Source organism: Letharia columbiana, assembly GCF_014066305.1.
Source record: "Letharia columbiana isolate WasteWater2 chromosome Unknown Sc0000007_s0, whole genome shotgun sequence".
NCBI lineage: Eukaryota > Fungi > Ascomycota > Lecanoromycetes > Lecanorales > Parmeliaceae > Letharia > Letharia columbiana.
In genome coordinates, this window is record NW_023501043.1 from 761,942 (window position 1) to 788,858 (window position 26,917).

The 26,917-nt window shown below is 49.0% G+C and overlaps 12 protein-coding genes across 12 annotated transcripts; 9 read left to right on the forward strand and 3 right to left on the reverse strand.

The window, feature by feature from the left end:
• Window positions 1-100: 100 nt before the first annotated feature.
• Window positions 101-1,747, forward strand: HO173_003240 (uncharacterized protein; the record flags this gene model as incomplete). Its single annotated transcript, XM_037305168.1, has 2 exons — window positions 101-187; window positions 1,058-1,747. The coding sequence occupies 2 exons, from the start codon at window positions 101-103 to the stop codon at window positions 1,745-1,747; spliced, it is 777 nt and encodes a 258-aa protein (XP_037168033.1).
• A 186-nt stretch (window positions 1,748-1,933) lies between these two features.
• HO173_003241 (uncharacterized protein) lies at window positions 1,934-2,414 on the forward strand (the record flags this gene model as incomplete). The annotated part of the gene is made up of 2 exons (XM_037305169.1): window positions 1,934-1,940; window positions 2,224-2,414. 2 exons carry the CDS (start codon window positions 1,934-1,936, stop codon window positions 2,412-2,414), a joined length of 198 nt encoding a protein of 65 aa, XP_037168034.1.
• Window positions 2,415-4,069: 1,655 nt separating this feature from the next.
• On the forward strand, window positions 4,070-4,851 carry HO173_003242 (uncharacterized protein; the record flags this gene model as incomplete). Its single annotated transcript, XM_037305170.1, has 2 exons — window positions 4,070-4,145; window positions 4,220-4,851. 2 exons carry the CDS (start codon window positions 4,070-4,072, stop codon window positions 4,849-4,851), a joined length of 708 nt encoding a protein of 235 aa, XP_037168035.1.
• Window positions 4,852-4,905: 54 nt separating this feature from the next.
• Window positions 4,906-7,205, forward strand: HO173_003243 (uncharacterized protein; the record flags this gene model as incomplete). The annotated part of the gene is made up of 6 exons (XM_037305171.1): window positions 4,906-5,919; window positions 5,970-6,051; window positions 6,110-6,445; window positions 6,497-6,893; window positions 6,943-6,988; window positions 7,041-7,205. 6 exons carry the CDS (start codon window positions 4,906-4,908, stop codon window positions 7,203-7,205), a joined length of 2,040 nt encoding a protein of 679 aa, XP_037168036.1.
• Window positions 7,206-9,354: 2,149 nt separating this feature from the next.
• Window positions 9,355-11,013, forward strand: HO173_003244 (uncharacterized protein; the record flags this gene model as incomplete). The annotated part of the gene is made up of 3 exons (XM_037305172.1): window positions 9,355-9,528; window positions 9,894-10,340; window positions 10,759-11,013. The coding sequence occupies 3 exons, from the start codon at window positions 9,355-9,357 to the stop codon at window positions 11,011-11,013; spliced, it is 876 nt and encodes a 291-aa protein (XP_037168037.1).
• A 788-nt stretch (window positions 11,014-11,801) lies between these two features.
• Window positions 11,802-12,107, forward strand: HO173_003245 (uncharacterized protein; the record flags this gene model as incomplete). Its single annotated transcript, XM_037305173.1, has 1 exon — window positions 11,802-12,107. The coding sequence occupies one exon, from the start codon at window positions 11,802-11,804 to the stop codon at window positions 12,105-12,107; it is 306 nt and encodes a 101-aa protein (XP_037168038.1).
• Window positions 12,108-12,417: 310 nt separating this feature from the next.
• Window positions 12,418-12,816, forward strand: HO173_003246 (uncharacterized protein; the record flags this gene model as incomplete). The annotated part of the gene is made up of 1 exon (XM_037305174.1): window positions 12,418-12,816. The coding sequence occupies one exon, from the start codon at window positions 12,418-12,420 to the stop codon at window positions 12,814-12,816; it is 399 nt and encodes a 132-aa protein (XP_037168039.1).
• A 4,539-nt stretch (window positions 12,817-17,355) lies between these two features.
• HO173_003247 (uncharacterized protein) lies at window positions 17,356-17,727 on the forward strand (the record flags this gene model as incomplete). Its single annotated transcript, XM_037305175.1, has 2 exons — window positions 17,356-17,426; window positions 17,496-17,727. The coding sequence occupies 2 exons, from the start codon at window positions 17,356-17,358 to the stop codon at window positions 17,725-17,727; spliced, it is 303 nt and encodes a 100-aa protein (XP_037168040.1).
• A 682-nt stretch (window positions 17,728-18,409) lies between these two features.
• On the forward strand, window positions 18,410-18,755 carry HO173_003248 (uncharacterized protein; the record flags this gene model as incomplete). Its single annotated transcript, XM_037305176.1, has 2 exons — window positions 18,410-18,421; window positions 18,471-18,755. 2 exons carry the CDS (start codon window positions 18,410-18,412, stop codon window positions 18,753-18,755), a joined length of 297 nt encoding a protein of 98 aa, XP_037168041.1.
• A 3,418-nt stretch (window positions 18,756-22,173) lies between these two features.
• On the reverse strand, window positions 22,174-22,551 carry HO173_003249 (uncharacterized protein; the record flags this gene model as incomplete). Its single annotated transcript, XM_037305177.1, has 1 exon — window positions 22,174-22,551. The coding sequence occupies one exon, from the start codon at window positions 22,549-22,551 to the stop codon at window positions 22,174-22,176; it is 378 nt and encodes a 125-aa protein (XP_037168042.1).
• A 2,345-nt stretch (window positions 22,552-24,896) lies between these two features.
• On the reverse strand, window positions 24,897-25,738 carry HO173_003250 (uncharacterized protein; the record flags this gene model as incomplete). The annotated part of the gene is made up of 2 exons (XM_037305178.1): window positions 24,897-25,271; window positions 25,724-25,738. 2 exons carry the CDS (start codon window positions 25,736-25,738, stop codon window positions 24,897-24,899), a joined length of 390 nt encoding a protein of 129 aa, XP_037168043.1.
• A 263-nt stretch (window positions 25,739-26,001) lies between these two features.
• On the reverse strand, window positions 26,002-26,630 carry HO173_003251 (uncharacterized protein; the record flags this gene model as incomplete). Its single annotated transcript, XM_037305179.1, has 3 exons — window positions 26,002-26,241; window positions 26,463-26,573; window positions 26,628-26,630. 3 exons carry the CDS (start codon window positions 26,628-26,630, stop codon window positions 26,002-26,004), a joined length of 354 nt encoding a protein of 117 aa, XP_037168044.1.
• Between the last annotated feature and the right edge of the window lie 287 nt (window positions 26,631-26,917).

A 26,917-nucleotide genomic window follows, 5' to 3' on the forward strand; every position in this document is an offset into this window, starting at 1 on the left:
CGCAAGGAAGGCTCGGAGAGCGCCATGTGTCAGATGGAGGTGCTTTGGAGCCAAGCAGTGACCTACAGGGAGAACATACCGTCGTCTTTCGAGATCCTCAATGACATTGCTAGGGGGCGATAACGCTTTGGAGGATGATTTACAGCGGCCTGGAATGTCTACAAACGGGAAGAGGATGGCGGTTCCGGTCGGTAATCTTGAATCCTGCATGGTCCACAATCGCGAGGGCTTCACATATGATGACCAGAATTGAATCTCCTGATCGAGAGCAGTTGCAACCCTCCCTAATACACTGCAACTAAACCCCACTTCCATCGTCGTCCATCATGTCGTGATCTTTCCGAACCAATCCCCAGCCTCCTCCTTTCCAGCCCCTGCGATGGTGGCTGCATCGGAGCCGTCTGATTCTTCGGCATCATCGTCATCTTCAGTTGAGCTCGACCCCTGCCTATCCGCCTCTGAGCTGTCTTCCGAACTCTCTATTGAGTCTGTTTTGGCAGGAGGCGGGAGAGTGGCTTTTGAGGAGGTTGGCTCATTCGAGGAGGCTGTTGTGGCAGGCTTTGAAGAGTAGGCTTCTCGGCAGGCTTCCAGTGCTATTCTTCTCGGAGGTCTCTTCTGCGTGTTTCGCCATAATTGCACGCGTATTAGCAGATGATATTGAACATTGGATTCAATGGAAAAGGATTCTAGGCAATAGCAGTGGAAATTCGCGATATTTGTAACTTTCCAAGGCTGCTCGGCTTCTTGGTAGCCAGGGTTGGCGTCCCCCTTAATTGCCTCAGTCCCTCAGAACGTGCCAAGATCGCTAAGCCCCTTCAGGTTAGCGCCTTCTGCTTACTGCGGAACCGGGGCTTAGCGAGGCGAGCTAACCCGAATGGGCTTAGCGATCTTGGTAGGTCTGAGGGACTGAGGCAAAGTGGTTACCGCACTTCTGACTAAGTGGTCCAAAACTCACTTCAGAATCCATTCACTCCCTACAATTTGGTTTTTACCAGTCCGAATCACAACCTCGTCTATCATGGCTCTCTTGTCTATACCGCAGGAACTAAGGAATCAGATCTACCGGGAGTTCGTAAGAACAGGCGACATCGAGGAGTACAATGCCCCTGGTCCCTCGAGTGCGCTACGTCCAGCAATAAAGACCACAGACGATCACAAAGAGCGCATTGTATCCTCTCGAAACTTAGCAGCGACATGCAAACAAATTCGCGATGAGATGGCACACTATCGCTCGTTCACTGCTTCGCAATCATATCGCAATTCCCAAATTATCAGTACTGTGTTTAATTCTTTGGATGTCATGACAGCATACATCAAGACCCGCTCGCCACACTCCCTTCGACAACCTCACTACATTCAAGTTAAATATTCCGGTAAAGCAACCGCAGAATCGTGGAAGGTCGCTCAAACAATCAATATTCAGACCTTGAATATCGTCCTCGGCCCAGATTCGCGCTCGCTAATCCAGACCAATGATAAATCCACCTTCATGGATCTTCAGGGTGCTCAGAGCCTTTTTCGGCTTCGTGGCATACCCAAAGCCACCATGACCCTTCAGCTTTCCTCTAATGGCTGCCGCATCTTCAAGAAATCATTCACCGACCTCGAGGTCTTTAAGCGCCGCCTCAACGACCTTAGTCGACCCTTCAGTCAGTCCCAGATTTCGATGTGTCAAAGGGCGCATTATCCAATTGGTTCTAGGATGATGACGCGTAGCCGGTGTAAGAGATTGGGTATCGAGATCTAGAGAGTTCACAAGGTATGCTGACTCCCCACTACGTGCACTCAATGCTAATTTCAGCCACAGCACCCCGTCCTTACGACCATGTTCGCCTATGATCTTCATCCGGAACTTTCTCGCGCAATACTCTGGTGGGTCTTATCAGTCATTTCACGAGTTGTGGCTAATATCGCCAATATCAGGGCGGAAATCATGCCTGGTCCGTTAGAACTGTGCCGAGTGTCCTCGATCTAGCTTACAATACGTTTTCGCCTAACCACATCACCTTTACAAACTCAATTGCCGCAATCATGTACGCTACACGTCCAGCGTAAAACTGCTGAACCAATTATTCATGAGCTGATGGTAGTATGGCCAGGTTTTCGTTTCTAATGTTTCTGTCACGGGTCCTGACTGGAATCGAGCTTTTCAAGCACCATTCTCGTTTGTACGTTGATCGCCTTCTCTTCAGTTGAATGGCAGAGCTCATTAATTTTCGACAGCCTCGTTACCGAATCCGTTCCCACCGAGAATTTATCTCGCTTCTAGTCAGCCTTGCGATACAAGAGCTCAAGCTCGAGCCGGTTTATCGTCCATGGACAAGCTTCCTACGGAAATGGTGCCTCTTTACGATGATCCAGTCTCGATTATCGAACACGCAGTGAAAGTGGCGAAGTCTCTGACAAAGGACTAGGATTGAACGTCAGGCTTGAATTCCATCACCAAATACGTGTATTCCTCATTCAATAAAGATGCCATTCGAGCGACATTTTTGTATGCTCCTGAAAATTTGGCAGAACTTCTGTACCAGAGACCTCCTGATTTTCTTTTAGAGAAACGAATGAAGCTCTATGACTGTACTCCCTGCACATTGCGTAGTAAGAGGGCTGAACCATGTCAGAAACACCTCGTTGTACGACTTCTTGATAAATCTTAGCACGCGAGCAGGAGGATATGGTGCAGGGATGAGGTGAGGTGAGAATTGCGCCCATGATGCAGCTCCAGGACCACCTCTTGCCAGCCCATGCTGCCTACAGTGACTCTGAATGATGTTGAACACGAAGAGGAATGAGGAGGAAGGAGCTGGTGACTAGCTGAAAGGATGAGGAGATGGCTTGGTGAGGGGTGAGTCGTTGAAATGTGGAAGAAGAACGGTGGAGGAATGATTATAACGGCCCTGAAATAGCTTCAAACAGCTATGACCAATGGACAACGGGACCGCATGCTAACATTCATGTGTCCCTGCATCTTCTTCAGTCGTCTCGGTGGCTGGTAAGATCTTCTTGATTATCCATGTATAGAGTATGAGTTATGAGAGGGGGAGGAGGAAGAGGAGGAAGGAGGAGGGAGAAGGGGGAGGGTGTGACTTATTTTGTCGTTGGTCTTGCGAGCTGGAGGCACAACTGATCATAACTGAGGGTGATGATGGGGGTTCGGGAGAGCTGGGGCCATGGCTGCATCACAGCAACATCCACATGACAGATTCCGGAGCTGGGATTCTATCGCTCGTGAAAGGAGCGGACATAGCTTGATAATTCATGGCTAGCTTAAACGGCCTCCCGTACTATCCTTTCCAGTATAGACGGAAGATGCTGTGTAGTGTTCTTCATAATTTCTCTTCATGTTTATCAATGTAGAAATTGAAAAATATCACGAACTGCAATGTAAACTGGGCCAGCACTCATCCCTGAATGATTTACTCTCTGATACTCTTGAAGACGGTATCGCTATCAGCAAAGTTATCGAGTATACCAGAACTCTCGTACACGCAGAATTCTCGTATATACTGAGGGAGGTGGAGAAGCAGCCCAAATATGCCGACTATGGGCGTGGCTGGATCGGCCTACGAGTATGGCTCTCCAGTACCGTTGTGTTCGTTATAAGGCCGAATATAAGGAGATGGAAAATAGGACAATTAGGGACAAGTCGAGGAGTGCAATTCGTGTGTGTATTATGTAGCTATCTACTTTAAGGTAAGTGTAAATTGCAGTTATTCTTTGTTCATAGACTAGTCCATATATATGCTAGCTCAATCAATAGACTTTTCGTTGTGTCCGGAGACTATTACTTTAGCGTGAAGGTACTTGGCGCGGAGAAATTTGCTCGTCACCCATCTGTGTATCGCTGAATAGCCTCATATGATTCATGTCTCCCATACTTGAATTCCATTGCTCGTAGTGCTTGGATCCGTGTATACCTCACCTAGCACATTCTTTGGTGTTTCGAAATGCCTCCCAATCGACGCAGCCAGTCCACCTCCTGCAACAACGCCTCCTACGGCTAGACCCACCGAGAGGCAAAAGACAGCTTCTGCTAAAGCGAAAGAGGCCGCCGGAGAGGCCGAGACTGATGCTGCCTGTAAGAAAGCGTCTGCACCAGCTTATTGCGGTGGAGGTCCAGGCTCTCGTGCCCGTTATTTCATGCAGTAAAACGCCCTTGCGGAGTCACAGAGCCGTCAGACCGCAGCATTTGATCCAGTTAGGGCTAACAAATAGCAAGAAAAGGAGGAGTGGGAGGTCGAGGTAGCTCAATTTGGTGAACAAGAGGCCAAACGTCATCGTCGTGAGGAACATGAGTCAAGACTGGCGACGCAGGAACTATCCACATCGGAAATAGAGGAACTGGAGCTCGAGGATCAGACCAACGACCCTCTACTGGAAACGTCAGCCTGTCTGCGAATGGATAGGGAAATGAAGTGGCCTACTACGCTTGAAAAATCTGCCGCTTTCGGCCTTCAAAATCAGAATGGCTGGTGCTTTGTCGATTACTCTGGCGAGCACTATGATATGGATCATGATCAACTTGTCTGGAGCAAGGCCATCGCAAATGGCGTATCGAATGTATCAGTTCATCGACCTCCCTCAAGCCTTTACAAGCTCTGGACCAAAACTGGCGCTGTTATCTTTGACCCGCGGAGGTCGCTTCTGAAGCAGGAAAGGGAGGAGGCAAAGCTGTATCACGAGGAGTCCAAAATACATCGTGAGGAGTCGAAGGATTTCATGCAGGAATATGCGACCTTTCAGAAGCAACAGCTGCAACTGCAAATGACTGATTCAATGTCTGCGTCTGTGCAGCGATCGACCGCACGTCGCGAGCGTCAAGAACAGATCCGTGAAGAACGAGAACGTTAGGAACAAGAGCGTCAGGAAGAACTGCAGTATCAGCTACCTCCTCCTTATTCGTCGATGCACAGATACCATTCGCCGGCGCCTCAAGGATATCCACATGGACCGCCTGCATATCAGATATATACTCCACAGCTTCCTCAGGCGTATGCTTCCACACCTCCCGCTGCACCTCCTTCTGCACCTCCTGCACGAAGCTCCATTCCTATCGACGTTCCAAGCGAGGATGCTAAGGTTGTGGATCAGTTCTCTGAATGGAAAAAGGCACAGGCTCTCAAGCCGGCTTGGGGCGATAGCATAGTGGAGGTCCAGCGTATTGTTTTCGCATCAAGCCGGGTTAACTTCGGCAAAACACCAAGATATCAGATGAACCTCACTACGATCACCACTCCTTCCTACGACTTTCCAAACAGCGCACCAGCAATTATTTCGCCGGCCTCCAATACCTCAGCTTCAAGACAGCCACAGTCTAGCAACATGACAGTTTCACAGTCTACATTAGCATCGCAGATGTCGAGAAAAAAAGAAGGGCATACTGATTGCCATGAGTCCTACAAGAACGAACCACCGAAAGAGATCACTATCACAAGTAACGACTCACCACAGCCGCCATCTTGGAAAGGGAACGAGCGACCTCAGCAGCAACAGCCACAAGCAACAGTGAGAGGTTCACAACATGCCAACAAGAAGAGGACTAGTCAGACAGCTGCACACGATACTGCAAGGGACCAACAGGCATTCTTCCATACCCGCACATACTCGAATGAGAACATTGAGTCCAACACTATCTTGATGGATCGAACCACATCACTACAGACTGCGGCACCTACATCACTGGGGCCACATTCGATTCATGGGACCAGTGGTGCGCACGACGGGAATAGTGCGGTTGGGCAGAAGAGGAAACGCGTGACTCAGCAACCGATTCGTGATAAGATGGAAAACAGGAAGAAGTTCAAGAAGAAGTTGAAGGAAGAGAAGATTAAGGTGGTGGGAGACGCCAACAGTTCCTCTATACCGCCACGGAAGCCCCACGTAAAGGCTGGAGATATCAATGTGCGTTCGATCAAAGATGTAAGGCCTTTGTTATACAGATTGCAATCTGAAAGCTGACTTTGCAAAAGACTGCGACTGTGAACGGGGAGACCGACGATGCTGAAGGCTATTACATGGTAACGGAGGAGAATAGGCGCATAGGTGACAGATGTGAGTGCCTTTCTAGAAATGGACTGCCATTGCACGGCCGAGTGGTGACTGTTTGCAGACTTTATCAACAGACCTCTGGGCAAGGGCACCTCCGGCGAAGTCCATGAAGCTTTTGACAAGCAGACAAAATTGAAGTGTGCAATCAAGATCACTCGAGTTCAGGATGAGGCCCGCGATGAACTGCGGGTGCTACAGACTTTGTACCTTAACGACGAACAGAATCGGAACAAATGCATCCACCTACGTGACTATTTCGAATTCTGCAACCACATCTGCATAGTCACCGATGTTCTAGGCAAGAGCCTCTCCGACTTTCTCAACGATAACAAATCTATGACTTTCCCAAGCAGTCACATACAGAGCTTTGCTCGGCAGCTATTTGTCAGCGTTGCGTGTATGTCATCTTTCCTACCTTGGTTGCGGTCCAACTAATATTGCGCTCCAGTCTTACACGACCTTAATATAATACACACCGATGTAAAGCCGCAAAACATTCTCCTCGTCGATCACTCATATCAAAAACCCAACATGGAGATCAGACTTATTGATTTTGGGTCGGCAACTTTCGAGAACGAACAACACGTCCCGCTCATAACTACAAGGCCATATCGCGCGCCGGAGATTATACTCGAAAATGGATGGAGCTATCCAAGCGATATTTGGAGCATTGGCTGCATCCTCGTCGAACTTTCCGTTGGTGGTGCTCTATTTCAACCGCATGATGATAATGATCCCCAGCATCTCGCAATGATGGAGAGAGTGTGCAGTGACACGATTGAGCCGAAATTGGCGCAGAAGTTTCAAGGTATCGATCGAAAGAATAACCGCAACGAAGCTGCAGCGTGAGTAGTGTATCTCTTCTATATACCGAGCTATGCTAATTCATTCTAGATTCTTCACTTTGGGTCCCAAATTTGATCACATAAAGCCCCTTCACGTAAGCAATTCTTCGCGCGTTACAGAGATAAATGCTAATAAATAGCCGACAGGAGATCGTTCTCGGAGATACAGCGTTCAACAAGCAGTTCCTCGACCTTCTTCAGCGTGTCTTTATGCTTGATCCAAAGCAGCGTATTAGCGCCCGGCAGGCTCTCGAGCACGAGTGGTTCAAGGAGACGATTACGGATGATGGTACAAAAAGCTACGTAAATTAGTTTGTAACGGGAAAGAGCGAGGAAGGAGATTAATCTTGAGTATTAACCGGACGAAAAAGACTTGTCTATGACCGATTGGTTTACGGAGCGTCTTCTCTCCAAAAAGGGTAAGCTGCATGTTCTGTATAATGGAAAGCTTACCCGAGATGAGGATGTTGTGGTAGACAACGGATGTGTCAGGAACTCGCTATGCGTCAGAATGGTGTCGTACCGTAGTATGAATAGAATTTGTTCATGAACGTCTTATCCAGAAGATGCCTGCATACATTTGGTGCTGTATCCGCTCTGGACTTGAAACTGCATCTGCTATCGACCGACCAACAACTGAAGCAATACCTGAACAACGCTCTCGTATGGATTGGCTCAGGCCCCATTCATTCCCACATCATGGACATTCGCCCCATAGAGCATACGAAGCCACAGATACTATCGAACTGCCAGCTAAAATTAAAATTTAAGAGGCTGAGCTGCCGCAGATGCCGCTCTGAAAAATCCCTGACCTGAGACTTCTGCCAATGATCATTTTCAGACCTCGAGCCTCCATACCAGAACAACTACCAAGAAACCACTCGCATTCCGCATCACCACCGAGGCGCAGTGGCTATCGACATAGAGTCCCTCCCCCTCCCTTCCGAAGGCTCCTCAGTCTGAAATCCAGCGCTTCAATATGCACGGCGTCAAAACATGCAGAACTGGCGGAGAACTTGGCTGGGTCTTGGGGGCCTATGATGTGGGCAGTCCTGACAGCCTCAGGAAAGAGCTAATGATTGTATTTACCCCACTCGGAAAGCACATCAGAAGGACGGGAATACGAAGCTGGATACTTGGGAGTCGCAAAGGAAGAAAGATGAGCCACGGTCGATATTAGAACCAAGACCAGATGTGGCGCGTGACAATCGAGAAGATGCTGCGGAGACAAGCTAGTTCTGAATTGGGAACAGTAGCATCGGGGGGCTTTGCTGGGGGGGGATACTCACGAGACTATTCCCGCGATATCTGTACGGTACTGGCAGTTATTGCATAACGTAACAGAGACATAAGGAGTTCGTGGGAGTCTCGTGGTCTGTCTTTTGTGTGACATCCATTGGAGTACCTGTCTGGCTGAAAATCGCACCTGAATTACATCATGAAAACTACCCTGTGATAGAGCTAGTCTCAGAAAAGGCCTCTAAGGGAAGGGTATGACGAATTTTCGGCCCGGAAAAAGGTTTTTCCGACCTATCACTACCACCAACCCTTCCGAATAGAGTTGAACGAACGTTCTCTTGGTAGCAGGTATGATCTATGCTAAAACCCCGTAAAAAATCCTGCTATTTGACTCAATAGTTACTATTGGTTTTAAAAAAATTTTTAAAAAATTTTTTTTTTTTAGAGTGGGTAAAGATTTTTATAGAGAAGACCGGTTCCACCGCCCTACTTACGCTAACCCTTCTAATAGAGTCTGAGTACTGAGACTAGATACTTAGAGCAGGATAAAGGTCGAGAGATCAGCGGGCTAACCCGAAGGGGATTAGCGATCTTGGCACGTCTGAGGGACTGGATACCTAAAGTAATGTAAACACCAGGCCGGCTTACCTTCCTAATTGGGAATAACCTCTACAGGTTCTTGGCAGCCACTTTCTGTACTTTGGCTACCTTATCTCTTTCTTCTGTTATCTTAATATTCTAATTACACACCACTATAGACTTGTTCTGGTAGCCATCCTAAGACTATATTAAGACTCACTACTGTCATAGCGCTCGTGCTGCAGTCGAGCTAAAAGGACCTGCGAGGGAGTGTGTATCACCGACACCGAACGATACCAGTACACGAAACACCGGCACGTCTCAAGCCATACGGAGTGCTGCCAGAAGGCTCAAGTCATACGGAACTAGTGAAACTACAGAAAGAATCACCAGGCGAAGACTTCTACCGCCATTACATCCTGAAGGAGCTTGCGGGCGCTCCCCGACGTTACAACCGACAGTAACGAAAAACCTCATCACCCATCACTCCGGAACTACCTCCCTCTGAAGAATAGCATTAGAATACTACACAATTTTCGGGGTACGTCAGTTGCTTAAGAAACCAGCCTGCCCTATCCTCCGGGGAATCCTACAGCTCAAATCTTCTCCGCAACTCTCTCCGAGCCATTGATACCTCCACATCATGGCCCGAGGCAATGACAGCGGCCAGGCGGGTACTGAGGGCAACTCAGTCACACCTAAGGCCGATCCGGTGACCTACCCCGCGCTACAGCCCTACTTAGAAGCCCTTCTTCGAGAAACCAGAGACAGACGCGTCTCCCTTCCTGCGCGAGGAGCACCCCTCGGCCAGGACGACGTTAACACCCCCTAAGACATCGCTAGTGTGGAACAATTGCAGCAATGGGCCGGAAGAGAGCCTGTCCAGCTGCTGGAATTTCTCAGTCAGCTTCGGGAGCAACGAGATCTCGGTATTGAGGCAGCAACTCACTACAATGACCAGTTGGCAACGGAGGCCGACCTTCGAAGTCAATATGAGGCCCTACGAAGGAAGGAACAGGAGTCCCAGGAGGAAATCATTTGCCTTCGTTCACAGGCGTGAGGATACATCTTCTACTGCGTCCGTTTCAAGCAAGATGTCTCAGAAGCTTCCGGATCCTCCTTTGCTAGACTATGGATGCTAGACGATGGAGTGAAATCGCCTGGGTTACTTAGATAACTCAGTTCACCGAGTTACGTGCTGTGAAAGACTACCTGGTACGAGTCGATAACGAGCATCGTTCTATGCACGAACTCGAAGAGAGAGACTCCACCAGCGACCCCAATGAATCACGCCCTACCAAGCGTGTATCATTCAGATCTAACCCTCCTCCCCAGCCACCAGACCTTCATACCTCGTCCGACGTCCCTCACCAAGTAGCGAACAACGGGACAGCGACACTAGGATTGATGCATGCTTCCACTGTCACGAACGAGGCCATATTGCCGCCGATTGCCTCAAGAGGACGGATGAACGCGCCTCCACCCCCTATAATACAAACTCCTTCCGACGCAGCCCTAGAGTCAATGAAATGGATACCACTCCGGACGAGGATCCCAGTAGCGATTCGGACTACCAGGAGGACTCGGAAAACCGACTACCCCTTTCAAAGCCTCGGAAGGAGTAGCACTGTGCGTTCATGAGAAAGCGGAGTCGGACATGTACGAGGAGGAATTATTGTCCATTCACGAGACTAGCACAGAGCTATTTCCAAGCCGAAAACGGGTATTTTGCGCAACAAACATTTTCTTATTTGATGATGCTCCGACATTCGAGGAGTTTGTGACACCGGCGCCTATGCTTTGAGGCCCAAGTTCGTTGGAAGCTTCCACCCCAATGGAATTACGAAGCGCAGCATACTTCTCTATAACATTCTTGATGAGATCAATTTCCAAGGCGTGCCATAAGGCGGAGTCTGCGAATGGCTCTGTTCCTCCTTTTCAGCTCCATCCAGTCGTGTAACCTTATGCCCTTCTTAATCCCGTATTTGATTTTCTCTGGTATGCAAAGCGTGATCCGAAAGGCTATTTTGAATTCTGAGAGCGGAAGCGTGACCTCTGGACCGGCTTCTTCTGTCCCTTTCTGCTCATCTGGCTCAACGGTGGTCGAAGGCAGCGGTACGTTAGGGAGCGTCTTCGCATATTTGTTGCTCTGGTCTCCTGGTTAGTGAGTACCTACGATACATTGCTGTACTTTGCATATGGTTCCAGGCTTGGGCCAGTTATTGTTGAAGAGGACCGGCCGACTACTGCAAAGATGTCAGCATTTCAGCCACAGAATCTGTCGCAACCAGGCAGGTTCTGAGCTTGAAAAAGTGAGGCAAAGGGATTTGGGGGACAAAAAGACCTTACCCTTCTATCTGTGCCCTCCAACTCCTTGAAGACCCCTATTTCGCAATAAAGACTTAGGTAGTTACACGCGAAAGGGCGAACTCAAGCTAATAAGAACAATCAGACGGATAATCAAATTACCCTATGGTGATCGCCCACATTGCCTCACTTCATCGGAAATTCAAACCCAAAACATCAACCTCAGCCGCCCACATTGAAACCTCACTTCAACGAAAATTCAAGCCCAAAATATCATCCTCAGCCTCGCTATGTCTGCGCAGTTGATACAGAAGCTGGTCGACGCCAGAAAAGAAGAGCAGCACTGCCAGCTTAACTCGTAAGGCTTTCCATCAATCTCACATCCTAGATGCGGCTTCAAGGCTAACAGCCGCAGTGATCGAGTGAAACACACCCACACGGACATGGAGATTGTTTGTGGGGACCGCATCTACTATGCACACAAGTCGACGCTTTGTACTGCGACAGATGTGCTCAATAAGCATTTCAGCCCATATTTTAAGGTAGATCAAACGTCCGCAGGCAAACGCTCACGTGGCAATCCTGACACTTATCTAGGAGCCTTCCACGGCTAGAATCGACTTCTCGGCTCACGAATTCATTGTTGTTGAGTCAATGCTAGAGTGGCTGTATGGCAATGGGTAAATTGCGGATGGTCATGTGGCTGAGGAAGGATCGGATGCCGCCAATTTCATCGAAGATAATCCCATCTCAGTACACTGTAAAATTTACGAATTCGCTGAGATGTTTGATGTCCCAATGTTAAAAGCCGCCGCCCTGTATGCTCTTGTGGATACACTACAAAATATGGAATCAAAAGACATCCCGGTAGACCTACCAGACCTCGTCAAAGCCATTCACTGGACCTTCGAGACAACGCCAGCAGAAGACAAGGAAATTCGAAAGCCACTTATGCAGACAGTATCCCGTTTCGAAAAGGATCTTAGAGACGACGTCGACTTCAGAAGATGCTGTGAGAAATTTGGCGACCAACTTGACTGGACATTGGAGAAAATGTGGGAAGAGAAAGCCCAGTTTTCAAAGCGATGATGACCACGACAGCGGTTACCACGCTCGCAAGAAGAGGCAGTATAATTGGTCTACTGACTACCGAGGAAGAAGGAAGTAGAAGAGATCAGGACGGACCAAGCGATATTCGTAAGTGGACTTTGCTTGATAGTCTACGAATCGTACGAGATACGGACATGTAGGGAAGGGAATATCACGCAGCTGACGCGCCAGCATGGTACCTAAGAGCTTTACAGTGATAAATCTATCATGTTCTCTTTGAACCTCCGTTGCCAATCGATATCGTCATGCTCAGGGCCTTTTCCACGATGCTAAAATAGTGAATTCGCCAATGCCAGAGATCTTAGGATCCCCCCTTATGCCCGGGCTACCTTTGAATGGCTTGACTTCGCGGACTAGAGAAAAGCTTACATTCGATGCTACTGTTAGCGCCACTCATACACCCAACACTATCGTGCTTGGCCCGGAGGCGAAGGAGACCGACCAAGAAGACCTCGGTGCTGACACCAGCTCATTTGCCTTCAGCATCAGCTGGTCGACACATGTGGCGAAGATCCACGTCCACTGGTGCGAAGTCCGCCCCGACGGGATCAAGATCTATCACATGAATTTAATACGCGCTTATCTACTGCTTAGCGACAAGGATGTGAGCGACTTTCGGGGTCGTATACATAATGTTACTGACTATAGTGTCGGTCCTGAGCGGAAGAGGGGGTTGGAGGAGTTGTAGAGGGAGATCGCCAAGCACGAGAAGCGGAGGTAGTCAGTGGGTATGTAGCCACTCTCATCGGAGACGCGATACTATACACACAGAGCTTCGGTTTTATGGTATGGGGGGAGAGTATGCTGAATGGATATGGTGTTTCCTGAAAGCTGTTTCTTATTGGACAAATAGTGCCCCAATGCCCCAATTCTCCTATGTAGAGGCATAGGCTTACTGGCGCATCGATAATCCTCCGCTCAGGGCCCCCACCAAGCTCCGAGCCACATGACCTAGTCTTTAAATCCCGCCTCCTCGTTGTATAGACGCCGGGATAGAACATCCCCGTAACCCGTGTTTGTCATTGCTGCATCAGCACTCTGTCGGACGGCCTTCACATCTACCTACGCGTGCTTGTCATCGCTGTGACGCTGTCGGAGTCCTTGATCGGAGGCCATCGAGTCGTAGCATGTCGTACACAACACAGAGATCGTAGAAGAATCTGTCCAGAACTGTTGCGAGTACTTTGCGGATGAGCGGCAATGGGGTCTTCTCGTCTACCAAATGGTTAGTCCTGCAACCAAATTTCAAGATTGCTCAATGTATAGGCCGGCAACATTGTCTCTACACCGCACTGCACCGCTAATCGTATTTTCGATTGTGAGACATCCTCTATTGAGCCGACAAAATCTCGATTTACTGTGCGAGGTGGAGGTTTGTAAGACTGACGCTCTAAGCCAGAGCCCTGTGGCCAAAGAGAAAGGAGTGTCGAAAGAGACTGGACGCTCGCTATCGACGATAATAGGTCTCACGCAACTCATCAAAAGCATGAACGTCTCAATTGAAGGGAGTGTCACCGCTGAGAATAGCCTTGGTGCCACCAAAACGGCTAGGTATCATAGGGATGTAGATTTCTAGGGCGACTTGCCTCAAACAGGATGGCACTTTGGAACGTGCAAATGCTGCTGCGGGCATTCACGTCATTGGCCTGACTGTTGTCAATTAAAGTTAGTGCGTTAGAAAGGAAGAAAGAGCTTTGATTAGAATCTAGTAATCAAACTAGAAAACAACCCGAAGTGTTTTCAGCCGAACTGCCTTTCAATGATATCTCCTCCTCATTGTCTCTCAGATCGTCATCTTAATTCTTTTGAGTCCCGATGTTGGACGGGAACAGCCCATCATAGCAGGTTAGCGAAGAACAACAGATGTGATAAAGGAAACTTACTGACAGATGTGTTGAGAGAGCTCGATAAGTATGATCACTGAGGTCCTCTTCAGCTTGCGTGGGCGGATACTCATCATCCAGATGCGGTATGCAAATCTCCTATGTCCAGACATGGAACGTTTGATCGAAGAGCAAAGACATGTTGTCAGAAAAGGAAAGATTCGACGTTGAATAGCAAATCTTAACCCATTTTCCACTCGTCGCTATCGTCGTGTTCTGTACGCAACAAGAGTGCAACTTCTTCGTTATCGCAGCTCTACGAAACATGAGCAAAGCTCACTATAATCTCAGCTTCACTAAATGGTCAGCATAGACTCTGGGAACACGCTCAAATTGCTCGTAAAAAATATGTAAGCGAGATTGAGAATAATACTTACGTAGCCTTGCTTTGCTTTCCCTTGATTTGCTCCTTCATCTTCTACTTCTCTTTCGCCTGCTCTACCTTGATACACGTTGAGCAGTTAAGCCCCCTTTTTGTCGTCTTTTCCCAAACAATACCATGTTTATCACAACAGGGATAGTGTGTGCCGCAGAATGTTTTTAAGGTTTTGCTATTCTTGAGCTCGATGGTGATAACTGCTAAATAAAGATCGGGAAAGGAAAACATGAAGTGGTTTTTGAGATCTTCGGTGTATATGAATACGTCAATGCCTGCAAGACTCGTAATTCCCTCGACATTATTATTGGACCAATTGCGCAAACTCATGCCGCAGCCAAACATCGGGTACCAAATCGTCGTGAGGAGGATTATCGAACTCATCGTCGCGCTGTGCGTTGAATTCTGTGGCCAGTTTGCTTCATAGAAGGGTCTTGACACCTCGAGTACCGGGATGCCGATATCAGAAGTCCTTACGCAAGTCAAATCTGTGCAGCCGGAGAGACATCAAGGACGGTCTAGAAGATGGCGGTATATCCGTTACAGATAAAGAGCAGAATGGTAGCTCAGGATACCACGGGAAGCTGCAAATTCCTTCTTGGGGGCCTGACGCTTGCGAGGCGTCGTGCTGACTGCTGGTCGGGCAAGGCAGCCAGCGGCACCTCTCCTCCGGTCATCTGGGAGTAACGTCTTAAGGTGATTCAGTCATTGTAGGTTTGAGATGTAGCTATGCAAAAGGGACGCATGGGTGTCGCAGGAATGGGAGCGTCTCGGGTTGAGACTTGAGAAAAGCTGTGGGTACGATGATATCGGCAATACTGACGGGACGCCTTCACGCCCGTAGCTCTGATTTTCCAAAGTCAGTCAACAGGTTCCAGGAGAAGGTTTTGAAAGCTTACCGAGCGTAGGCTGAAAGCCTTTTCGCATTTTTGGTAGCAGTCGCGCAGACGACTATGGCTTATACATGCTGAGCTGGGCGGATATATGGAGTAAGATAATCCAGTTTGGTGGGGAAATACTTATGGGGGAACAAATGTTCAGGTCCATGCCCATTTAAGCCTGTTGGTAACTTAATATTGGTAGCGGCTACGCGTACAGCCCCTACTCACTAGGCGTACAGCCCCTATCTACTAGGCGTACAGCCCCTATCTACTAGGCGTACAGCCCCCCTAATCCGGTTAGCGGCCGCGCGGAAGCTAACGGAATCTAACCGAAAATGGTAAAGAACCCGCATCTAGTGTCTTCGAGCCGAATGCCTTCACAGTAGGATACCTTATGGTAGTAAAACCAACTCCCACCCCACCGCCCGCCCATATCCTTCGCTCAATAGCAATGGCCCTAGCTCCACCTCCCGTGAGTGACTCGCGAGGAAGCCTTCGAGGACTCTACCCAACGCGAGCCCTCTCGATTTGAGCACGTGCAGCGACAACGACAGCTGGCAATCACGGCGGGTCAGGTGAAACAGCAAGAGGAGGAGGACGGGCAGACGCGTTTTTGGTACCGAGGCCATAGGCGGATCAGGCGCATACCTACACCTACCTCTACATCTACCTCTACCTACAAGCTTTCGACCGCTGCAGCAGCCCCCCGACGACTAGACATTACACGAGGAGGGCGGCGAGTGGGCAGACTGGACAGGCTATAAGAGGAGGACAGCGAGGTGTGCTAACGAGGACAGCGAGGTGATGCTAACGAGGACAGCGAGGTGGTTAATCGGCTACATGCGGGTAACGAGGCTATATTCAATACGTTTCAGATGTAGGAGATCGCTGGCCGATAGGTAGTGGCAATTAGTATGATGGGCGTATTTTTGTAGCAGGAGGGGTAGCCAGCCAATCAGCTATCCAAGACCTACTATCGACGATTGAACCGTCCGATGTTATAAATCTAAGGGGGAGGCTTGCCCTTCCCAGCATCTCCGCAAGAACTCGAAGGACTGATGCGGGTTCTTTTTTTGGTTAGATTCCGTTGCTTCCGCGCGGCCGCTAACCGGATTAGGGGGCTGTCGCCTAGTAGATAGGGGCTGTACGTCTAGTAATAGGGGCTGTACGTCTGTGGTGCTGCGCGTGCGTACCTTATTATTATTGAAGTCATCATACTGGTGAATGGTGAAGGGTAATTTAGGCAGTACTACGCGTACAGCCCCTGTCTCGGGCGACAGCCCCTCCAGTAGGCGTACAGCCCTCTACTGGGCGTACAGCCCTATCGGGTTAGCGGCCGCGCGGAAGCTATTGGGCACTAACCGAAAATCGTAAGAACCCGATAAGTAACGGGCACTAACCGAAATGGTAAGAACCCGCATCTGCTCTTCGGATTCTTGCGGAGTGGTGGTAGCGGGGCAAGCCTCCCCATCTCTCCTGTAGATTTATACATCGGACGGTTTCAATTCGTGATTAGTGGGTCTTTGCGTAGCTGTTGGCGCTTCTGCTTGCTACTAAAAATAGTCATATTTCCTTTTCTTCCTTGTTTTCTTTCCTGCTGTGTTCGTTTTTTGCCTTCCGCCGCCCCCTCGCCCCGTGTTCTGTGTGGGGTGCGCTGGCGGTCGCAACCCCCCGCTGTGCGCTTGGTGGTGGTGTGGGGTTGTGGTTTTTGTTTGGGGATTGGGGTGGTGTGTTTCCCTTGGGCATTCTGGTTTTCTTTGGTTGTTGTTTCTTTTTTGTTTTTCTTGTGTGGGGGTAATTTACTTTGGGGTACGGTATCCCATTTGAGGCAAATCCTTTTTATTCAATTTTTTTTGGGTAGCGGCTACGCGTACAGCCCCTATTCACTAGGCGTACAGCCCCTATTCACTAGGCGTACAGCCCTCTGATCCGGTTAGCGGCCGCGCGGAAGCTAACGGAATCTAACCGAAAATGGTAAGGAACCCGCATCTAGTGTCTTCGAGCCGAATGCCTTCACAGTAGGATACCTTATGGTAGTAAAACCAACTCCCACCCCACCGCCCGCCCACATCCTTCGCTCAATAGCAATGGCCCTAGCTCCACCTCCCGATGACTGGACGGACACCTCACTTAATGCGACAGCTGGCAATCACGGCGGGTCAGGTGGAACAGCAAGAGGAGGAGGACAGGGCAGACGCGTTCTTTGGTACTGAAGGCCATAGGCAAGGATCAGAGCGTATACCTACACCTACCTCTACATCTACCTCTACACCTACCTCTACACCTTACACCTCCTCTACACCTACCTCTACACTGCAAGCGTCACAGGGGGGTTTGCGACCGCTGCAGCAGCCACCCCGACGACTAGGCATTACACGAGGAGGGCGGCGAGGTGGGCAGGCTGGACAGGCTACAAGAGGATAGCGAGGTGGTGCTACATCGGCCTACATGCAGGGTAACGAGGCTATGTTCAATACGTTTCAGATGTAGGAAGACCAGCTGGCCGATAGGTAGTGGATATTTGAGTATGATGGGCGTATTTTTAGTAGCAAGCAGAGAGGGTAGCCAGCCAATCAGCTATCGCCATAGCGGAATTATTCAAAGACCTCACTAATCGACGAATTGAAACCGTCCGATGTTGTAAATCTACAGGGAGAGACATAGGGAGGCTTGCCCTGCTACCACCAACCATCTCCGCAAGAATCTCGAAGACACTAGATGCGGGTTCTTTACCATTTCTGGTTAGATCTTGTTAGTTTCCGCGCGGCCGCTAACCCGATTAGGGGGCTGTACGCCTAGTAGATAGGGGCTGTACGCCTAGTGAGTAGGATCTTAAACTTTGTTCTTACCCCCTTTTTCTGTACCCCTTGTAAGTCCATCTATCTTTAAAAGATTATTCGCTGCAAGTGCCACAATGACTAATTCCTACTTAGCACCAATCAAATGTTGACGCTTTGATTCATTCAACTGCAACAATCGTGAGGCAAAACCATCTAGACTATTGATGGCGAACGCTGACAATTTAAAGGGAATTTAAGGACCCTCCTGATGAACTTTTAAGGTGTCAGGACGAAACATTTCATGTTCACGGGGTACGTGTCAGTCATCTCGGGTGTGAGGTGCTTTTTGTTGATATCAACCATGGAGTACGTTGTCAGGGGCTGGATGCCGGACTTGAATACATTCACTAACTAGCCATAAGCTCCTCTTCAACAGCGCTGGATCAAATCGGCAGCAGCAGCTTTTGCGAAGCTGTGTGCTCATAATGTGGATTCATGGACCCTGGATCATCAACACCCTCAACCGCTCCGATGTCCAGATGCAGATGAGCCCCCTCACCCTCCTGGCACACCTTCAGCTTTTCGCAGAACAGAAAGCTCTCGAACAACTCAAAGTCGCGGTCGAAAGCACACTCTACGAACGGCTACATAACAAAAATGATAAGACTCACGAGCTGGATAATGGCGACTCTGATGGAACGATCTAGTTGGGGAAGAAGTGCTGAGGTGCTCGCATAAGTTGGTGTTCGAGACTCGAAGCAGTCTGTCTAAGACAGAGATTGAGCTGGATGGATAAGGCATAACCGTTAATGCGAAGTCAATCCTGGAGGGCTACAAAGCATTCGCTGTAAATCCAGATCAGAAGGATACAGAAATTCTTCCAAATATCAAGAATTTACAGCCGAGCCTCAAGCCCACACCGTATTACTGCATTGCGATGCCCTAGTCTTAGTGATAGTCCTACAGAATGTGGATTTTCCCCTTTCCCGGAATTGTTGTTGATAAGATCCAAGAGTTCAAATCTGACCTCGCCAAGGACCCGTCAATGGTCGGAGAGATAGCCGGCGATGATGGTAATGAAAGAATTGCTGCCACTACTAACGGCAACGCCAGCTACGAGATCGTACGGATCTTTGATGCGACGAGCGTCTACCACGCAGTGAATCCGCATCCTGCGACTCCGTCAACGCTCCCACTGACAATACTCTCTTATCTATCATGAAAGCTCAGCTATTTGAAGGCTTTCTACTGCGTTAAGAACAAGTTAATGAACAACAGACGATATGTAGACCTTAAATCTGCACCCCAAAAAACTCCTTCATTTTCTGTGAGGCTTTTCAACGACTTGACAAGCTGCTGCTCCTGCTGAGGCTGAAAAAAAGCAAGAGAATGTAGAAGACTCAAGGGGCAAACAAGGAGGTGTGAGAGGAAGAGGGGTAGGGGTAGGAGCAGTGTTGGAATTGATGGGAGGATGAAGGATTGATTAGCTATGGAGTGGTATGTAGGCTACTTATATACCTTGTGAAGCCCATGCTAATTTGCCACCTGGTTGCCACCATAAGGGGTAGCTACAACACACTATGGTGCTGCAGTATGATTTCCAACAAGCAGGCGGAGAGGAGGAGCAGGAGGAGCAGAGCATTCTGATATACTTTTGACCGATGATGCTTCGGATTTGGCTGAGAGTCACCTAGATGCCCTCCGTCACGACTGCGAGCTATACGACAGGAGCTGTGAGCTGACGCAATACTATAAATGCCAAAGATATGGTCATATGGGAACTCAGTGCAATGCCAAGAAACATGGGGAAACTGCGCAGAATCTCACAACACGAAGTTATGCCGAAAGAAAGAATCACACCAAAGTGCCTCCTGTGCAAAGGACCGCACGCAGCATGGAGCAACGCCTACCAGATCAGACAGATTCAGCTGGCCAAGCTGGCACAGGCGAGGAGAAACCGGCCATCGTATCACCCCAGCCCAGAGATAATCGAACGATTCTCGGCTCGATGAGACCCGGAAGTGGAGCGTCAGCAGGGGGACCGAGCCACGCGCACAGCCGCCCACCACCACCTGCACCACCCAATAAAGGAAGAGGACTGCGGAAGTAGCAGGAGTAGCGCCTCGAGCCCTGAGAAAGAAACCCGTCACTCTCAGGCCGAGGACGACAACAAAGCTGACCTCTTCCAGGCCATGGAAAATAAGGAAAGACGCACAAGTGATCACAGGGAAGAATCGACATGGACGGAACGCTCGAAAAACACCAATACTAGATAGCAAGATGAGCGACGAGTAGGTGGAGAGGAGCAGGAACCGCAGGACAATACTACCGACCCTCGCCTACTAGAACCACAAGCAGCGATCTCACGATCCATGACGATCGATGAATAGCAAGCCCAAGCTATCAATGTTGCAGTATAGCGTAATGAGGTCAGAGAATAAGGTTATGGCAAGTGTGCTCTGGGACGAGAGATAGAGGAATTCGACTTGATTGCTATTCAAGAAGCCTGGAAAAACAGCACCGTCAATATCACACACCTTGCGGCCAGTATTTCGAACTCATCTATCTGGACGAACCAGACACAAGGATATGCTTTCTTGTAAACAAAAGGATCCCTAATGCCACATGGGCCGCCAGCCTTCACTCCCCGCACCTTATCACCACTACCGTCACCTGTACAAATGGAGGGGAACGAAAACAAGATACACGTGCAGAACGTATATACCCCCCCCAAACGATACGGGACAAAGCACAATCCCGCTCCTTCGAGAAGTTCTGACTGGAAACACGGGCGAAATCCAAATAGTATTAGGAGATTTCAACCTTCACCACCCCATGTGGAGCTGGATGGGAGACCCAGACATGATGACGAAGCAGAGGACTTCCTTCGGCTTATGGGCGAACACCAAATGGAACTCTAATACCCCTGCTTCATGTGGGCCTCCACCGTATTATTTCAGACCTCCCAGGAAAGATCTCTCGAATCAAGGCGTTGTCCGGTGTGTCTGGTGGATCTGCTGTGATCAGATTTGACATAGGCAACAGTAGAGGTCCACTCCTCAGGGAATCCATGCTGGCTCATCGTCGTATAAATAGCAAGACCCCATTGATCGGTGTTGAATTGGTCTCTTTTCCACTGGTCGACATGTGTGTCTGCATTGATAATTGAATTGGCCCATTTGATGGTGGATCGGGCTTTGAGTGTAGCTTTGACTCGATAAGAAAAGACACGCGTACGTGATGATTCCAGGGCTTCTTTGAATGCGTTTATTTCGGCCTCTGTAACGTCCTCTTCTGCTACTTCTTCGTCAGCGTCAGCGTCTTCTCCGTCTCCTTTTCCTTCTGTTGTTCCTTACTCTTCGACATCGGTAGTAGCAGCGGCGACAGCAGCTTGTTGAATTATTTTAGAGCAGCAGCAGCTTTCTCCTGAGCAGTAGCTTTCTTCTGGCCCTTCTTCTGAGCATCAGCAGTAGCAGCAGCAGCATCAGCTTCTCGAGGGCGAATTACTAATTCATACCCCAAAAGTATGGATCCTTACCGAATCATACCCCTAATTACTGAATCATACCCCTACACCAAATTCCACCCTAATTTGCTATTGCTTGGGGTATAATTTGAAAAATTATAGCTTCCTGATATGAGAGGGTTTAATAAAGATAATGGTAGCGGTAGGCTTATCGTCGACTTGATTATTGATAACGGTGGTATTTACGCTGCGCAACCGGGCGGGGATTGACCCCCGAAGCCCACCCCGCCCCGCCCCGTTGCGTAGCGTAGTGGTATTGTTAGGAATTATTTCTTCGGGGGCCCTACGGGGCCTACGGGACCCGAATAGGGGTGTCTGCAGCGTGAAGTGCGGATACCCCCGGGTATAGCTTTCTAGCCTAGCGGTAACTCGGGTTAGTCGAAATTTCGCCCACTCGGCTTTCGTCTGATAGAATTCTTATCAAATGCGGTCGGAGAAACTCCCTTATTTCTATGATCGAATAAGCCAGATCGCGGATTATCTCCTTCGTACTTTGAGGCCACTTTGACAACTTACCAAATCATACCCCAAGCAATGGCAAATTACCGAATCATACCCCATATTTGGGTGAAATTTGGTGTAGGGGTATGATTCAGTAATTAGGGGTATGATTCGGTAAGGATTCGTACTCTACTTTCGGGGTATGATTCGGTAATTTGCCCAGCTTCTCGAGCAGCCTTCTCTTGAGCAGCAACCCTTTCCTGAGCAGCACCAATCGCCTGAGTAGCAGCCTGCCTCTGAGCGTCAGCAGCCCTCTTCTGGGTGGCCTGTTCCTCAGTAGGTGCCTGACGCTTGTCTTTGCCCTTTGGAGGGGCTGTGGGTGTGGGAAGGGAGAGGGGGAAGGCTGCTGGAGGGCCATTGCTTGTAGATTGATCGTCTTCAGCGAAGGATACACTCTTTTTGGATGCGCAGCGACAGCGGGGGGGGAGGGATAGGTCCCTGCGATCGGCCTCGGCGAGGTTCTTGGTTAGAGTCATTGCTACACCACGAAAACACGAATTTGGCCTAGTTGGGAGGTTTGTGCCTCCCAAGGATAACATGCATGGGCTTTCGAGAAAGCTCGATGGCGACCATTCACCAAAACACCGAATCGAGTAACACCTTACTTTTTCCCTATTTCATAAACATCCCTGTCTCGGTGGATGGGTATAGCCTCGTAAACTACGAACAACAACGTATTTCTTGAAATCGACGGTAGAGGACATTGAATGCTATGTGCCTCGTCCGAGGTTGTAACAATCCTGTCTTGCTTCAACGTCAGTCATGCTAGCATTGAATGTAAGCAGAGGAGAGCTCACCTGGTATAGTGTCTTGGCCTCAGTGTAGCTCATAATTGACGGCGATCGTTCGGTTCCTCAGATGTAGGTCACGGAAGACTCTTCCTTCGCCGTCATCTTTGACCTCGAGAAGATAGGCTAATGGTCCCAAAATTAACTTCGCCTCTTCCCTTGACTCGTTGAGTGCACTCCTGCCCGACTAGACTTCCTGCCCCTGTTCGGGCTGAAAGTGGTCGCAATCCTGTAGAAATATACAAGGACACAGCGTTTGATTGACCGTAACTGGTGAAAGTTAACAGGGGAAATATCTGCAGCCGAGAACAGGCGTTTCAGAGTACGTTCAAATTGCTATAATTCATTAGCGTCTGTAACAGCGGTTGGTTGAAGATACAGTGCTTAAAGGCCCGCAAGACAGAGACCCTTTTTACCTGTAGCGATCTCTTTAAAAGTGTTCCCTGCCTGGCAGATCGTATGGCCGTCATAGTAAAGCATTAATACTTGGCAACTGAGACATTAGCAAGGCTCCGGCTTTGGGGACCTGGAGTGGTTGCATGTCCACTCACTTGGTCTCCCAAAGCTTAACTTATTTGCCTCACACAGTCTCCACTGCCAGTCTCCTTTGCGGGAGTCATGCTATATGGATTCTTATCCATGAGGTGCTGAACAAGCGTAATGATTGATGATCGGTTTTGGCAGTGGCGATCATTCATAGGAGGAAGGTCTATAGTGAGGTATAAGATATAGTAAGCCCTAGACGTCGCCACATTCTCGGCCATAGGCTTCTATATGATTGTCAGCAACAAAAAAGTATACATGTCTTCCATACCCGCCAACAAATCACACCCCGACGGTCCCTGAGCCAGCGCTTCTCGGTATCCACTGAATCCAACCTGGTCCATACGTGGGACACCTCCTTCCGCAATTCCGCTGCCTTTTTCATTGCGTGTTGCTAGCGAATGTTTCGCGTTTCGATCTTGCTCTTCTTTCGAGCTTGTCTCGCGTTGTTCTGGTCTTGGACACTCGTTGCAACCATCCTTACCCTCATCTCGAGTCCCTCGACGCCTTCAGGAGCGTACGCCTCGCCGTTCTGTTGGTAAACAATCCCTTGTTTTTTCTCCGCCCCTTCGAATGCCGTGTCAAAGTGACCTAACTGGATGGTAGTAAGGCTGAAAACAAATTCATTTCTTCTAGCGGACGAAGGCGCCGTTGAGGATGTCCCCTGTCTTGTAAGAGCAGTGGTGAATGATGCTACTGAAGTCGCGTTTGAGAGTCCAGACTGGCTTTTATGGACTTGAGGGTTGTTATGGAACCGGGACGACGAGGTATTAGCGTGTGCAGAAAACGTTGGAATACTTGGCACTGAGATTCTCACACACACCCCACCAAAAGTAGTACTGAGTAGATGAATCTTCTCCCATATCGCATTCTACCACCTTCCTCATCATATTTGAAGCTCCTGTATATCTCGCTTAGCCGATCCTTGGTGTTTTGCCTTAGTGTTTCGAAATGCTTCCCAATCGACGCAGTCAGGGGCCCCCCTACCGACCTCCCTCCGGCCAGACAGTCCAAGAGGCCTAAGAAGGCGTCCTCCCGTGCCCAAGCGATTGCTGAGGATAGCCAGCCGGGCCCCAGCAACAGTCAGCCAAGCGCAGCTACCCCCGCTCCCAGACCTGAAGGCCCTCATGCCAAAGCCGCCCGTGAACGTGCGGCCCTGGAAGACAATTGGCTAAGCGAGATATACAGGAGCTTCAAATATGATGAGGAAGGTGGTAGAATGCGATATGGGAGAAGATTCATCTACTCAGTACTACTTTTGGTGGGGTGTGTGTGAGAATCTCAGTGCCAAGTATTCCAACGTTTTCTGCACACGCTAATAGCCGAGGCGCCTTTGGCGGCTAATCGACTGGAGTCCGGGAAGAGGCCGGAACGTGGATACTGATTGCTCTTCTTCTTCTGTCGAGAGAGCGTGTTAATGTTATGAGCCTCCATACGCCCAGTTGAAATACAACCAGACCGCTACTCACCTCATCCCAGCAAGTACACTCTCAGGCCGAAAACTCGGGATCTGGGATATGGACGAAGTCTATGCCGAGTATCTTGAGCTCTTCCTCGTTGATTAGTTTTTTGGTTTCCATTGTCCGACCCTTGTGGAGGCCTGGTGGTATGAGCAGGACGAGGCAGCCCAGCTTGAGCGTCATTTTGGTCGCAGACAAACACTCAAGGCACGGACATGATTGCCAGGAGGGATCGGAGGGGGCTTTTGCATCTGGAGATCGGGGTGTCTTTTTGGTAGACGCAGGCAAATGGCTAGCTTCTGGTGGCGAGCCTGGAGGGGCATTGCGGCAGGCGTTGACCTCAGCGTGTGCCCTTTGCAGGAAGATCTCAAGGGGAGCTATGGCGAGCGCCGGGCGAATTATGGTCTAATTCATACCCCAAAAGTATGAATCCTTACCAAAAAAAACCCAATTTTTTGAATCATACCCCCACACCAAATTTCACCCAAATATGGGGTATGATTTGGTAATTTGCCATTGCTGGGGGTATGATTTGGTTTTAAAAAAAAAGGTCCCGCGGGGGGGGGGGGGGGGGGGGGGCCCCCCCCCCCCCCCCCCCCCCCCCCCCAAAAAAAAAACCCCCCCCGGCCCCCCCCCCCCAAAAAAAAAAACCCCCCCCAACTTTTTTTAAAAAAAAAAAAAAAAAAAAAAAAAAAAATTTAATAAAAAAAAAAAAAAAAATCAAAAAATTAAAAAAAAAAAAAAAAAAAAAAAAAAAAAAAAAAAAAAAAAAAAAATTTAAAAATAAAAAAAAAAAAAAAAAAAAAAAAATCATTAGTAGGGTATCTGGTGGTTTCTCTAGCCGGTATATCTCTTACCTTTCCCAACTCCATATCGACTTCGAGGACACCGCCATTCCGTCCTCTTCTCGCGTTCCAATGCATCCAGAACACCGGCAACCTGATACTAAAACAAAAGAAAGGCCAATTCAGGAATGTTGAAGGAACTTTTTATTTCCGTCTCGTTTGGATTGATCTTGGCAAGCAAAGTAGCCTGAGTTCAAAGCGTATCCTGATCGTCTTCCAGCTGCTCGCATTGGGTTGGTGCTGAGGTTCTTGACACTGGATTAATAGTGAGTAGTTGTCAGCTGTGTTTATTAATAGACTAGAACTGATCGTTCTTGTAAGGACATGATGTCGCTCTCGTTCATCGTGGGCTGCATTGCCTTGTTGGTGTCGTCTGTAAGTTTGACAACTCCTTCAATATCACTGAAGATCGACTCTGTGTCTGTCCCCATCTCATCAGGCCTCGTAGCTTTCTCTCCGTCTTCCTCGTCAAATCGCCTATTGGCGCCTCTATCAAAATCGCTATCGAGGTCCCCATCATCCTTAGCAGCCTGTGTGGTCAAGCCTTCACTTCCATTTCATCACGCTCTATAGTTGAGTCTTGATTCATCTTCTTATCACGCTTCAGGGAGACAGATTAGAGGTCATCATTATCTAGTCGTGTCAGCTTATAAAGAAATGTTTACGGAAAATTTTAACATTTGAAGGCAAGTGCTCGAAGGGTTTCCGGCTGGGAGTATGGATAGTTGATACCGTCGAGGCGATAACTTACAAAAACGCGGTAGGGTCGAGGGGGGAGAGCAAATGGTCTTGTCGACCTGACTTTCGCTCTCCGAACTCTCTTCAACCTTCCGTCAATTGCGGTGGTCAGGTTTGACGTCGGCTGTAAGGTTAGACAACATTCCATTGGCTCAGCAGAAGTGGAGGGTATACATACCATTATCGCTTTAGGTCGCTTCGACCTCACCACCGACACCAGGAGCGTTCTGCTCAAACATGTCAAGCCTTTCGCCTTCGATAGAATTCATCTTCCTTGGTGCTTTCAGAAATCGGTGAGCATATATGACGATCTGCTCTATGCCAGTAATCAAGTGTTGCTACCATTTTTGTCTGGGATAGCATATGGTTCTAGATAGTGGTGGTAATTGTTGGCATGAAGACATAGGTACCTACTCTATGCCACGCTACGGCCTTGGCCCAGCCCAATGCGAGTAGTGAGAGCTTTGC